The sequence below is a fragment of the Micromys minutus genome (assembly GCF_963924665.1).
Source record: "Micromys minutus genome assembly, chromosome: 9".
In the NCBI taxonomy this organism is placed as follows: domain Eukaryota; kingdom Metazoa; phylum Chordata; class Mammalia; order Rodentia; family Muridae; genus Micromys; species Micromys minutus.
The window spans coordinates 31,827,638-31,839,434 of NC_137978.1; the positions used below are offsets into that span (position 1 = coordinate 31,827,638).

The window sequence follows — 11,797 nt, forward strand, 5'->3', positions numbered from 1 at the left end:
TAACAAATCTTGGAGTTCAGATACAAATAGATTGGACAGAGGCATGGGCGACCTCAGTTATTCCCGAGAAAGTCAATAGACAGACAGCCCCTGAATGAAGATGGGGCCATGGTAAGAAGAGGCTACAGTTTGGTTTCTTCCCCATGTCCATCCCCACTGCACGACCCTTTTGTTGCCTCACCTTCTTCTGGTCCTGCTCCGTTGCTTCCTCAGACTGTACCCCTTCCTGGCAAGACACTCCCACTCTGCCCATAGAGCCGTTCTCCCAACCTCTTTCTGCCCCACCCACCTGGACTTTTCCAAGGATAGGGATCAGCTCCACCTCTCTAAGCATCTACAGCGCCAGCATCAGGCAGTAACCAGGCTGGAGATCTCCTGAAACTCTGAGGTCAGTGTCAGGCTCCTCAAACTCAGAGACTGATGCTCCAGTCTTTATGTCGGAACCTTCTCATCAGCCCTCAAGAATAGCCCCATTGTGATTTGAATCCCTGTCCTTATGGTTACAAGACCCAAAGTCTGAAGAAGGATTTTTTTAAATCACAGCCAAGTAGGCAAGTGGTATTGGCTGCTGAGTCTGCATGGGGCTTTAGAGCTTCTAACTCATGGTCATAGCCTGGCAAGGCAGGAACTATGAATACTCCTGATGTAGCTGGGACATCTGAGCGTATCGTGAACTCACTTGCAGGACATCTTTGTGTGACAGTCCCCAGAGCACAAGCTGCCCATACCATACCACATAGTTCTTTGTGACTTCTACGGGAACTTATGAACCTCAGTTGTGAGGCTCCATTTCAGCCTCCCATTACTTCCCATGAGCTCCACCAGATGTTTCGGAGGGGGCTAGGGCAGGTGTAAGGGATAAAGGTGACGTGGGGACAAGGCATTCCTCTAGTCCCCTCCTGTTCTCTCACTTCACCCTTCTGCCCACACTCCAGAGCACGTTCCCCTTGAAGCTCATTGTGTGTGGCCAGGCAGGACAGGGGAGGAAGGCAGTCTTCTATTCATCTTGGAGATCAGGCATTAGAGGAGATCCCCTCTTCGGCCCCCACGGACTCAGTAAAGGCTCTGTTCAGAGGATTCTCAGCCTCAGTCTCCTGTGTAGAGAATGAAGGACCTGGCAGGGCGGGGGGGGGGGGGGGGATAGGAACTCTGTGGAGGCAACAACAATAAAAGCCATCCTTGGCCACAGGTGCTTCCTGTAGCTTTCTTTTTTTTTTTTTTTTTTTTTTTTTTGTCTGACTGTTTTGAATTATCTCCTCAACAGCTGCAGCATCTCCAGTAGCTTAGACCCTGGGAGTCTGGAGTTGCCATGGGGGTGGGGAGAGGATGAGCCTATGTCCTTTTTCTCTTCAAAGAGAGAGAAGCCCCTCACCCACTCACTGTTGCAGGGTGTCCTTTGGGAGGATTGGCTGCTTTCGGCCTGGGTACCACCTCCCTCACAAGCTGTTTGCATGGACACAGTTCCCAAAACCACTCCCAACCCTCCAGGGCCAGATGTCCCCAAGGAATTCCCTTTGGGCCCCAGGAAGCAAAGAATAAAAGAATGTCTGCAGGATGAGAGGCATACCCTACTTTGAGCACAGATTCCACAAATTTGACTAAATGACCCTTGAGGGCTTCCATAGTCAGGACCTTTTGCTGGGTGGCCCACATCAGAGAGGTTTGGTAGGCACCGGGCACTGGGCTGGGTCCTCAGCTCATTCACACCCACGCCATTCTGATGAAACAGGCAAACAGCATTCCTCCATCCCCTATCTACAAACACAACTCATACATGGGAGTTATCACAAGGGTTGTAGACTCAATTAGCCCTCAGGTTGTGCTCAGTGACAGCCCTGTCCCACCTCCATTCAAAAGATGATCAATAGACATCCAGTGCACAGACAGCTGGATGAATTGTTAACACAAGCAGCCTGAAGAGCATTAACTATTCAAGGCCTGGGCTGCCTACTACTGCTGGGCACTATTCTAAACCCTTCATCTCTGTTCACCTAGAACCTCACAATGTTCCCTGTAGGTACAAACCATCACATCCCCACTTTACAGAACAGGAAACCAAGACACAATGAAGTTCTGTAACTCACCTAGAATCCCTCTGCTGGAGGTACTGCTGAATAAAACCGTGGTTGAGTTCAAATATGAGCATAGACCTCGTTCTCCACCCAGCCCCTCCTTCCGTCTGCCCTTGCCCCTCTCTCTCCCGTATGTTGGTGTTCTCAGCGATGTGGCCACCGGATAGCCTGTGTGTTTTACTCTGTCTTCACTTTAGGTATGGGCTGTAAGCAGTGCGGGTGGGGCATCTGTTTAGGTCACTGCTGATACTTACTTTCAGAAAGATGATAGAATGAATCGATGCTCTGTCTCTCTAACAGAAGTGTTCCCCTGGGTCCCTCCGTCCTGTTCCCCTTGCCTAGAAAACAACCCCTCCACACTCCCCTTTTACACATGGCACACTCACATTCTGTTTCACTTTGCAGTTTTGCTGCTGGGAGCCCAGCTCCCCCTCCTGAGAGTACCTCTACTGCCAGCCCAGCTCCAGCAACCCCAGCTGCTGCCATCCCAGAAGCAACCTCAGCCACCCCCACCACCCCTCCTGAGGAGGAGGATCCAGTCCTGTCCCCACACCTCCTGCTCCCGGACAGCCTAAGCCAGTTGGAGGAGTTCGGAAGGCAGAAGTGGCGAAAGAGACTAAACAAACACCAGCGGCCAAGGCAGTTCAATGACCTCTGGGTCCGAATCGAGGACAGGTGAGCAGGGAAGGGACAGGTTGTCTAGGAGCTCCTTGTCAGCCTTTCCTAGGGCTTAGTGACTTCCACAGGTGCTGCTCTGAGCAAGGAGGGACAAAGGTGTCAGAGTGGCCACTTAGAGGCAGGCTCTTCCCTGACTCCAGAGGATCTCCATGGGCATCTTTTGGGGTGGATACATGTTCCCATCTCACTTCAGAGCTTTATCCTCAACACATGAGCAGGCAGAATTCTCTGCAGTTTAAAAGTGGCATGGGCCTGTAATGCTGGCTCAAGAAGATAAGTTCGAGACCAACCTGGGCAATTAGTGAGAGTCTATCTCAACATAAAACGTAGAAAGAACTCTGAAGATGAAGCATCGTGATACAGTACCTGCCTACTATATACAAGGCCCTGGCCTCAACTCCCAGAACTGCTGATAATTAACCAGTTAATTGATTAAAATTAAAATGAAGAAGTGGAGGCTTCCTCAGGCACCACTAACAAATGTCTGCCACGCCTGGCCTGCACCTGTGGACTAGAGGTGAAAGCAGAGGCAAACATGGCAGGCTGGATATCTCAGAAGATGTCAGACCCCTACGCTGGGAAAGTATGGGCAGTGCCATTATAGCAGGGAGATTCTGGAGGACCCCCACCCCGTGAGAGAAAGGAATACTAGGCAAAGGATGCTGTGGCTCTCAAGTTTTACTGTGAGCCCTGCTGTAAGCGGGCAGATACAGAACACATCCTAAGGTGTTGCAACCCCCTTTTCCACATACCCTTCCTGTCAATACCTCCTGCACTGTCACCAAGGCTCCCATTGCTCCAAGGCTGTCTGTCCTCCCCTCCCCCACTCCGTTTCTCTGCAGAGCAGTCTCCCTAAGTCAGTGGTATGGCAGAAGTCTCTGCATATAGTGAAGAGTGTCACTAGGGAATGTCTCAGGAAGGGACCAGAGTCGTCCTCACTGCAAAAGGGAGTCCTAGATCTGATGCTTAGACAGTGGGACCTCAGAACCCATAGTCCCTGTCTGGATCTTAATGCCATCCAGAATTTTCCTCAGCATCATGAACAGAACCACCTTAGGTACTTGTTAAATAATCATGTTTGTGTGGAGCAGAAGGGCAGAGTTGTCAGGGCAGAAGCCTGAGACAGACAGTATGTGCTCTGGGAAGTTCTAAGATGCTCCAGAGAGCTCTGGCTCAGTTTTGCATTTATGAACATGAACCAAGGTCTGGAGCCAAAGACATTTTCCCAGGCCACTCAGGGAACCAGAAACTGATTGGTACCTTCTACTTCCTGGCTCTTCTACAGCTAGTGACAGAAGTTTGATGTAGTTCATGTCTCGTCATAAAGGCATGGCATGCACTATCATAAAAAGACTGACAATGAGTAGGCAGCAAAGCCACTGAGCCTTTACGTATTGGTGCCGGTGCCTCCCCTGAGCCATTAGATAATGTACTTCTGCAGAGACCTCATCAACCCTGCCTCCCATGGCAGCAGCATCACTAAGTGGCTGAGACACACAAAGATCAGGTGCCCAGTAGGGGCTACCCAGCTGCCTTAAAGCCAATGTTTCTATTTCTGCACAAACATCATGACCAAGAAGCAAGTTAGAGAGGAAAGGCTTTATTCAGCTTACACATCCACGTTGCTGTTTATCACCAAAGGAAGTCAGGACTGGAACTCAAGCAGGTCAGGAAGCAGGAGCTGATGTGAAAGCCATGGAGGGATGTTGCTTACTGGATTGCTTCCCCTGCCTTGCTCAGCACGCTTTTTTATAGAACCCAAGTTTACCAGCCCAGGGATGGCACCACCCACAGTGGGCTGGGCCCTCTCCCCCTTGATCACTAGTTGAGAAAATGCCTTATAGCTGGATGTCAATGAGGCATTTTCTCAACTGAGGCTCCTTTCTCTGTGATAACTCCAGCTTGTGTCAAGTTGACACAAAACCAGCCAGTGCACCAGCCTAACTGAGTACAGGAACCTAGAGTTTTAAAGAGCTGCATCCTTCAGTTGTGGGAAAGTTTGCAGGCTACTAGCAGTCCACTAGAAGCTCCAAACACTCTGATTAGTCAAAGTCCCGGTCAGTGGAGAAATCTAACTCATGGAGTAACAGAGGGCTAGGCTGTCTACTCCAGAAAAGTGTCCCCAGCCCCTAACTCTATCTGAAAGCAAAATATAGACAAATGACATTGGACAGTTTCCTTTCCACAACACGGGATCTGGAAAACAGACCCTGGCTTCAGGGAAAGAAAGTAGCTTTTCTTTGGCAGAGGGGAGCCCCCTCCAGCCCAACAGGTAGGGCGGGGGTTGGCTGACGCACCTCCCTCTGCCCAGACTGGAAGAGAGGGCTCCACCAAAGAGCAGTCTGTTAAAGTTTCTCACTGCTTCTTGGGAAAGAGCAGGCCCTGTGCTCTCCCGAAAGCCCAAGTGCAACACACAGGCTCCCACACTTAAAGGATTTATTCCACCTTCCCAGAGCCCCCAAATCTTCAGTTTTCTGAGATGAGGCAGGGGACAAGATGGAGCTCACTTGCAGCCCTTCTGACAATACACATTTCTTAGAACTATTCCACTTCTCTGTTCCTAAATCCAACAAGAGCCAGCCCTCTGCCTCTGCCTCTTCCTGCACATCTTTCACCTACATACACTCCCGCAGCAGGGCCCCTGAGGGGCCTCTGGTCTCAGCTCTCACTTTGCACATCACATTGCTCAGTAGCAATCCTGCAGTGGCCCACTAGGATGCTTGCCTGCTTCGGGGCTCTCACCTCCTTTTCTGCCTTCCGCTTCCACTGGACCTCACCAGGCTACCAAACTGTTCTTGCTTCTCTCTGCTTAGGGTGGCATGCCAGTGGGCCTTTGTGGGGCTCCCTCTGTGCCACTGACATCTAACATATCACACTGTAGTCCTAACAAGAGTCACAGAGAGCAGGCCTGTTTGGCACGGAAGGAATCTGAGTCATCCAGGTCAGTGATCATGCCGAGTGACAGAGGCTCAGAACTGTCATCCAAGTCTAACTCTTGGTTCATGTTTGTCCCCCACCATCTAAGTGTCTTCTTATCTTCACCTGGCCAAGAAGTCCCATCGGCCCTAGCCACCCATGGGAGCCCTTTTCTTGACACCGTTACCAACCGGACATTTCTTCGCCTTTGTTTCTAGATCTGGTCTGGGTGGCTCCAGGTCACCTGAGGCCTCACTTGGTGGGGGGGTGGGCGTGAAAGGTCTTAGACTGTACACTTGAGCCTAAGGAAGAGAGAACCAGGGATGCGGGATGTGAGTGCCTGGCTGGGAAGCCACCTGGAGCAGGCTGGCCTCCCTTCACCCCTCATTACCCCAAGATGTAAACACAGTGGAGGAAGTTTAGAGTAGCAGCAGCCTGTGGCAGGATGATTTATGGGGACTCGTGGAGAGGGCTGGTGTGTCCACAGATGGATGCATGGCAGCAGAGCACCCACAGGATTCCCTTACCTCTGAGCACCAGATAGACAGGCAGCAGAGAAGGTATGACCAGGGTAAGCCAGGACAGAGACCATTCCTGTAAAACATGGGCCTGTGACAATCCTAGTGACACCTTCTGCTGCCTTAGGGCCTTGGCTAGTTTCTGACGACTCTCATTCTCCATGTCCCCAAGTCTTTAAGCACACAGGTGTGTGTGTCTGTGTGTGTGTGTGTGTGTGTGTGTGTGTGTGTGTGTAAGAGAGAGGGAAGGGAGGGAAGAAAGGAGGGATACAGAGGGATAAGGAGGCACAGTGGCTGGCACATCTGAGTTAGAAGCATGTTGAGGATGCACAAAGGTAAAGAAGAGGACCTTCTGACTTTGGGCATTGGTTAAAGCCAGGCTCAGAGGTGAGCATCAGTATCTGGCAGACAGAACCTTGGTGAGCGACATTAAGCAAATATGGGCCATCCAAGGTGCACATGTTAAAGTCCTGGAAGATGGGAGGAAACACAATACTGATCAAGAAGAGCTCCACAGGCCTCCTGTCCACTGCCCTCCCTTCTCCATTCTTCTCTCACATTCTTCACACCGCTGTGGCCCAGGGTAGCTAGAGTGTCCTTGTGAGGCCAGAAGCCCTTCTGAACTGTCCCCATGAGGATGAGAGAATGAAGTCATTCAGTTACTAAAAAGCAAAACTTCTCTGAAAGAATCAGAGTAGTGCTTCAATCCCACTCCATGGGCTTGAGAGTAAGAGGGTGCTTGTAAAGCCGACATCAGCCCAGTAGTGACCCTGGCATAGCGACTACTAATGTTGTTACTTCCCGAACCTCTGCTCTGGGGTGTCTCAGGCTTCCGTGTGCCCTAGGCTTAAAGCCATCAATGAGCTATTGGTTGGGGGCTGTGAACCACCACCCCAAGTTTAGCAGACATGTTGGGTACACACCTGCCACCTATTACTGTGGATTAGTAGTGGTTGGCGGCAGCGACAGATGACTCCCAAGGCATTGTCACTGAAAAAAACCCGGAAGTCTCCCATCTATGGGCCCATTTTTAGGATAGAAAGTCCCTTCCACCTCTGGCCCACTGTGAAACTAGTAGAAAGCATCAGATGGTTAGCCCACAGTCTCCAAGGCTGATGCAAAAGTGAAGGCACTCCTGGGGAAGAAGATCATGGCACATGATGTAAAGGCCCCAGGTACTGAGTGGGCACGGGGGCGGGGGGGGGGAAGCAGCCAGCAAAGCAGGGTAGCTTTGCCTACATCTGATTTCTTGGCCCAAAGATGCCAAAGTCCAGCTGAGAATCACAAGTTCTCCTCCAGCATCTGGTGTGGAGGATCCTACCATACAAGCTCTGCGTTCTCCAAGGGTGATGCCCCCTGCATCTCTCCAAGGGTCTCTAAGGAAGTAACTGGATGCTGCTCTCTTCAGCCACCCTCCATCACTTCGCAGAGACTCTGCTCAAGCCGAGGGGCTTTCATATGTGTTTTCAAAGAGTAAAGAGTACATGTGTGCCCACCAGACACAGCTTCTCATGTTAGCTGTCAAGTGAAAGTCAGTGACGCCCAGTGGAGAAGTCTAGAGGGTTCCAGCAGACCCCTAGTGCCAGAGTTCATCCAGGGAGCCCCCAGGAAGGGGTGGCAACGGACAGTGCCTGGTGCTAGCTTCCCTTACCTGTACTTCTCCTTGGACTTCTGCCCGTAGTCTTACTTCTGGCTGTTACTGCTCGAGAGAAGTTCAAAGTCCCTGAGCCCACTCCTGCCCCTTCCTTGTATAGATTGGAAAACTGAGGCCTAGAACATAATGTGGGTCCAAATTTACAGATTTGCCAAGGACACAGCCCAGAGCTGTCTTCGAGCAAGCCATTGTGTGTGTGTGTGGGGGGGGGGCTTCCCATACTTGGGGTCCTGTCAGCTCACAGCAGACTTGGCCCCTCAACGCCAGCCATCTGCGGAGCCTGGGAATGTGCAGTGTGTTTGGTTTGGCCTCTAAACCGTTGTGCCATGAGACAATTTTCCCCAACATAAGCCTGAAAGGGGGTGGGGACCTGGATTGGGGGCCAACTTGTGAGCAGAGTAAGCTGGGAGGAAGGAGGGAGTTTGCACTCTTAGGGGCTTGTCCCCCCTCCCCCGTCCCACTTCATTTTCCTGGGACTCTTTCCAAGCAATAAAAACCCCACTTGGGCTCCAAGGGAGAGTTTTCATCTTTAGTTTTCAAAGTGTGAAAGAAAACACCTATGGGTGCCTTGTGAGACATAATTCCCGTTTGGTTTTGCCCTACTAGCAAAGGGCAGCCTCAGCCCTGGCTCCAGCCGCTTCACAGGGCACCTGGCCCACTGCCCTGAAGTCAGCCCTCAGAGCCTCTCAACTACCCAGGCTGGGACACACAGTGGCATGGAGACACAGACGTGTGTGTGTGTGTGTGTGTGTGTGTGTGTCTGTGTGTGTGTCTGTGTCTGTGTGTGTGTGTCTGTGTGTGTGTGTCTGTGTCTGTGTGTGTGTGTGTCTGTGTCTGTGTGTCTGTGTGTGTGTCTGTGTCTGTGTCTGTGTGTGTGTGTGTCTGTGTCTGTGTGTGTGTCTGTGTCTGTGTGTGTGTCTGTGTGTGTGTGTCTGTGTGTCTGTGTGTGTGTCTGTGTCTGTGTGTCTGTGTGTGTGTCTGTGTCTGTGTGTCTCTGTGTGTGTGTGTGTCTGTGTGTCTCTGTGTGTGTGTGTGTCTGTGTCTGTGTGTGTGTGTGTCTGTGTGTGTGTCTGTGTGTCTGTGTGTGTGTCTGTGTGTCTGTGTGTGTGTGTCTGTGTGTGTGTGTGTGTGTGTCTGTGTGTTTGAGGTAATGACCTCTTCTAGACACAGACAGTAATCTCCTCTAGGGGCTACAATCAACAGGGCCTCGGTCTGACCCTAGAACATGCACGTCAGTGTTCAAGGTCTTATCAGGAAATAGTGAGCATCGCTAATGCTCAGCATCCTTGCCACAGAAGCAGTTGACCCCACTGCATCTCATCTTGCTAAGAATCCTCATCTCCTTCACACTCAGTAGAGACTGAACTACGGCATAGAAAAAGCACTAAGCAAGATGACTGTTGTGCTCTTAAGTACATTGTAATGCAGGATGTTATTAATTGAAGGGCAGAGAAATAAAAATGTTAATGATCTGTATATTTTTAAAAGGCTTGCCTATATCTCCCAGGACCTAGGATTGAAACCTGTTCTTTGACTCTCATTGAACAATTGCCCGACGATGGCAGCGTGGTTAGTGTGACCAGATCCATGTGGTTCAAGGCCAGCACGGCAGGAAACAGAGCACACTGTTTCTGTGAGCTAAAATGTACTGTGCAAGCCCCACCCCCACCCCTGTTTTGCATACATACTATGTAGGAGCACTATACCTGCATTTCTGAGAGAGACAATGGTCTTTCCTCTCCTGCCCCATGGGTCTACAAACCTACTTTGCCCCAGAACCTGATAGCCAGTAGCCTCTCTAAGACCCCCTTGCTGAAAGAAGGTGCTAAGTCCCATTTCGAAGGCTTATTGTGAGGATGGTAATCTTGTTTGAACAGCTGGTGTGGGGGATGCTTCTACCAAGGCAGATAGGATGATGTGGTGAAAATTAAAGTGTGTGTGTGTGTGTGTGTGTGTGTGTGTGTGTGTGTGTGTGTGTGTGTTCTGCAACCTTCAACAACCTCATGGGGAACAACAAGGTGTAGACAGACCACCAGGAGACAGGTGGAAGCTATACTCTGGGGACCTCAGTTGACTTTGCAATTGTTTCTGCCTGGAATCCGCCCTCACAATCGGTCACAGGTGGGCCCATCCTGTCCTTGGGAGTCAGCTGAGCTGGCCATGGGATTCTAGACTATTCTGCTTCCCTAAAATATCTGCTAAAGCTAGAGCTGAACCCAAGCTCTCTTGCTAGGAGGAGGCTGCTGACGGTCCCTGCGTTCCCTCCTTACAGCACTACCATCTCGCCACCTCCGATGCTCCTCCAGCCTACCCCCAGCTCTGAAACCACTAAGCCCTTCGTCAAGTCCTCACACCAACTCCAGCAGCAGGACCCTGCGGGGCCTACCAGCAGCTCAGCGCCTACACTGGGTCTCCTCCCTGCCATCACTGCCTCCATTGTGATCCCCTTCCTACTACACACCCTCGGGCCTTCCTGACCTCGACCACACTTGCAGAGAAGCCAGAGAGACCACAGGAGCCTTTGACCGTGTCCGTCATCTGACACCATCTCAGAGGGTGCTGACACCTTAAGGCAGTTCACATAGGACAGGGACCTTAGAACACTAGAGCTTTATTGTACTCAAGTTACATCTTCTTTTTTGTAGAAGGTCTTAATTTCCCATAGTGCTATGGGGCTCTTTTGTAAAATATGTGTCCATATTAAAAAAGAAAATGTATTTATTCTATTGATAAAACTATTTTTATGTAGCCTATGTTATAGTCCCTGAATTAGCCCCCACACCAACCCAGGGAAGGGGCCCAGGTTCCCATGATCTCTGTGACCTGTGTGGACTGTGGCTTGGCTTCTCAAATTGTAGGGACCTCTGAGGGCAAGAGAAAGGCAGCCCCAGCTTATGTGAGGCTAGATTTCAGAGCCAGAGGCAAGGTGGTCAACCATCCTTCCAAACACTGTCCAGCTCCCAGAGCAACAATGGAAGGAAGGAAGGAAGGGAGGAAGGGAGGGAGGGAGGGAGGGAGGAAGGAAGGAAGGAAGGAAGGAAGGAAGGAAGGAAGGAAGGAATGCTGCTATTTTGAAGTTCTGTGTGTCTGTGGACTGGCCTCCAGGGTTCCTGGTGGGTTTTTCCATTAAAGTGGAAGACTGGTGCTGAGGGAAATGAACCCAGTCCTGTGGCCAGATGGCTACACTGAGACCCAAAAGGTGAATGGGGTTACCCAAGGTCACAAAGCAAGTGGGTGATCTATGTTTCAGTGACACTGGTCCAGCTTCCATTCAAGAGGGCTGGTAAAACCACAGCTGAGAAGTAAGCTGGGCAGATGACGGGAATGGGCAGGAGTGGGCACAGAGCAGTCTTGGGTGTCATGGAGCTCAGGAGCCTCCAGTTGTGGTAATGACGATGGTAAAGAGACCCACTTGCCAGAAGCCTACTGTGTAATATGACCTCTAATTCAAAGAGAAGAACCCCCAAAAAAGAAAAAAGATGCACTCAAGGTGTACCTCCTATCCAGCCCTGGATCAGGTGATACAAAACTGTCCTTATTCCATTACTGTGCTCTATTCCTGTTCTTTCTGAAAGGAGAAGCATGGGGGGGTGCAATTTCCCAAACTGGACCCCTCCCAGGCTTCCTATGGCAGGCCAAGAGGCCATTTCTCCAGTTCTCCCTACTGGCTTCTGCAGCCAGGAACCTCTGGCTGGATGATGAGCCAGCATGGGCAGGCAGGGAATTGAGACAGAGCCCTTCCATTCCCAGGGGCTGACTGAAGACACAGTGGGCCAAAGCCCTAAGTTCATTCAAAGCCAGACTTGTGGCTCATTATTTAAGGAGTCCTCGATCCCGAGAGCAGAAAAGAGCCCTCACCTGTCAACAAGAGTAAGAATAATGCTAAAGTCCAGAGAGAGGAAAGGCCTCTCTAAGGTTAGGTACAGCTGGGACAGGCATGTTGACTCCAGTCCTGTTCT

At 50.8% G+C, this 11,797-nt stretch overlaps 1 protein-coding gene across 1 annotated transcript in view; it reads left to right on the plus strand.

Moving 5' to 3' along the window:
• TRABD2B (TraB domain containing 2B) overlaps positions 1-10,315 on the plus strand; it is a gene marked incomplete at both ends in the record, with an annotated part of 193,046 nt that extends 182,731 nt beyond the window's left edge. The window contains 2 exons of the mRNA XM_080921643.1: positions 2,478-2,747; positions 10,111-10,315. Coding sequence (XP_080777769.1) covers positions 2,478-2,747; positions 10,111-10,315 — 475 coding nt within the window. The remainder of the gene's footprint in view (positions 1-2,477; positions 2,748-10,110) is intronic.
• Between the last annotated feature and the right edge of the window lie 1,482 nt (positions 10,316-11,797).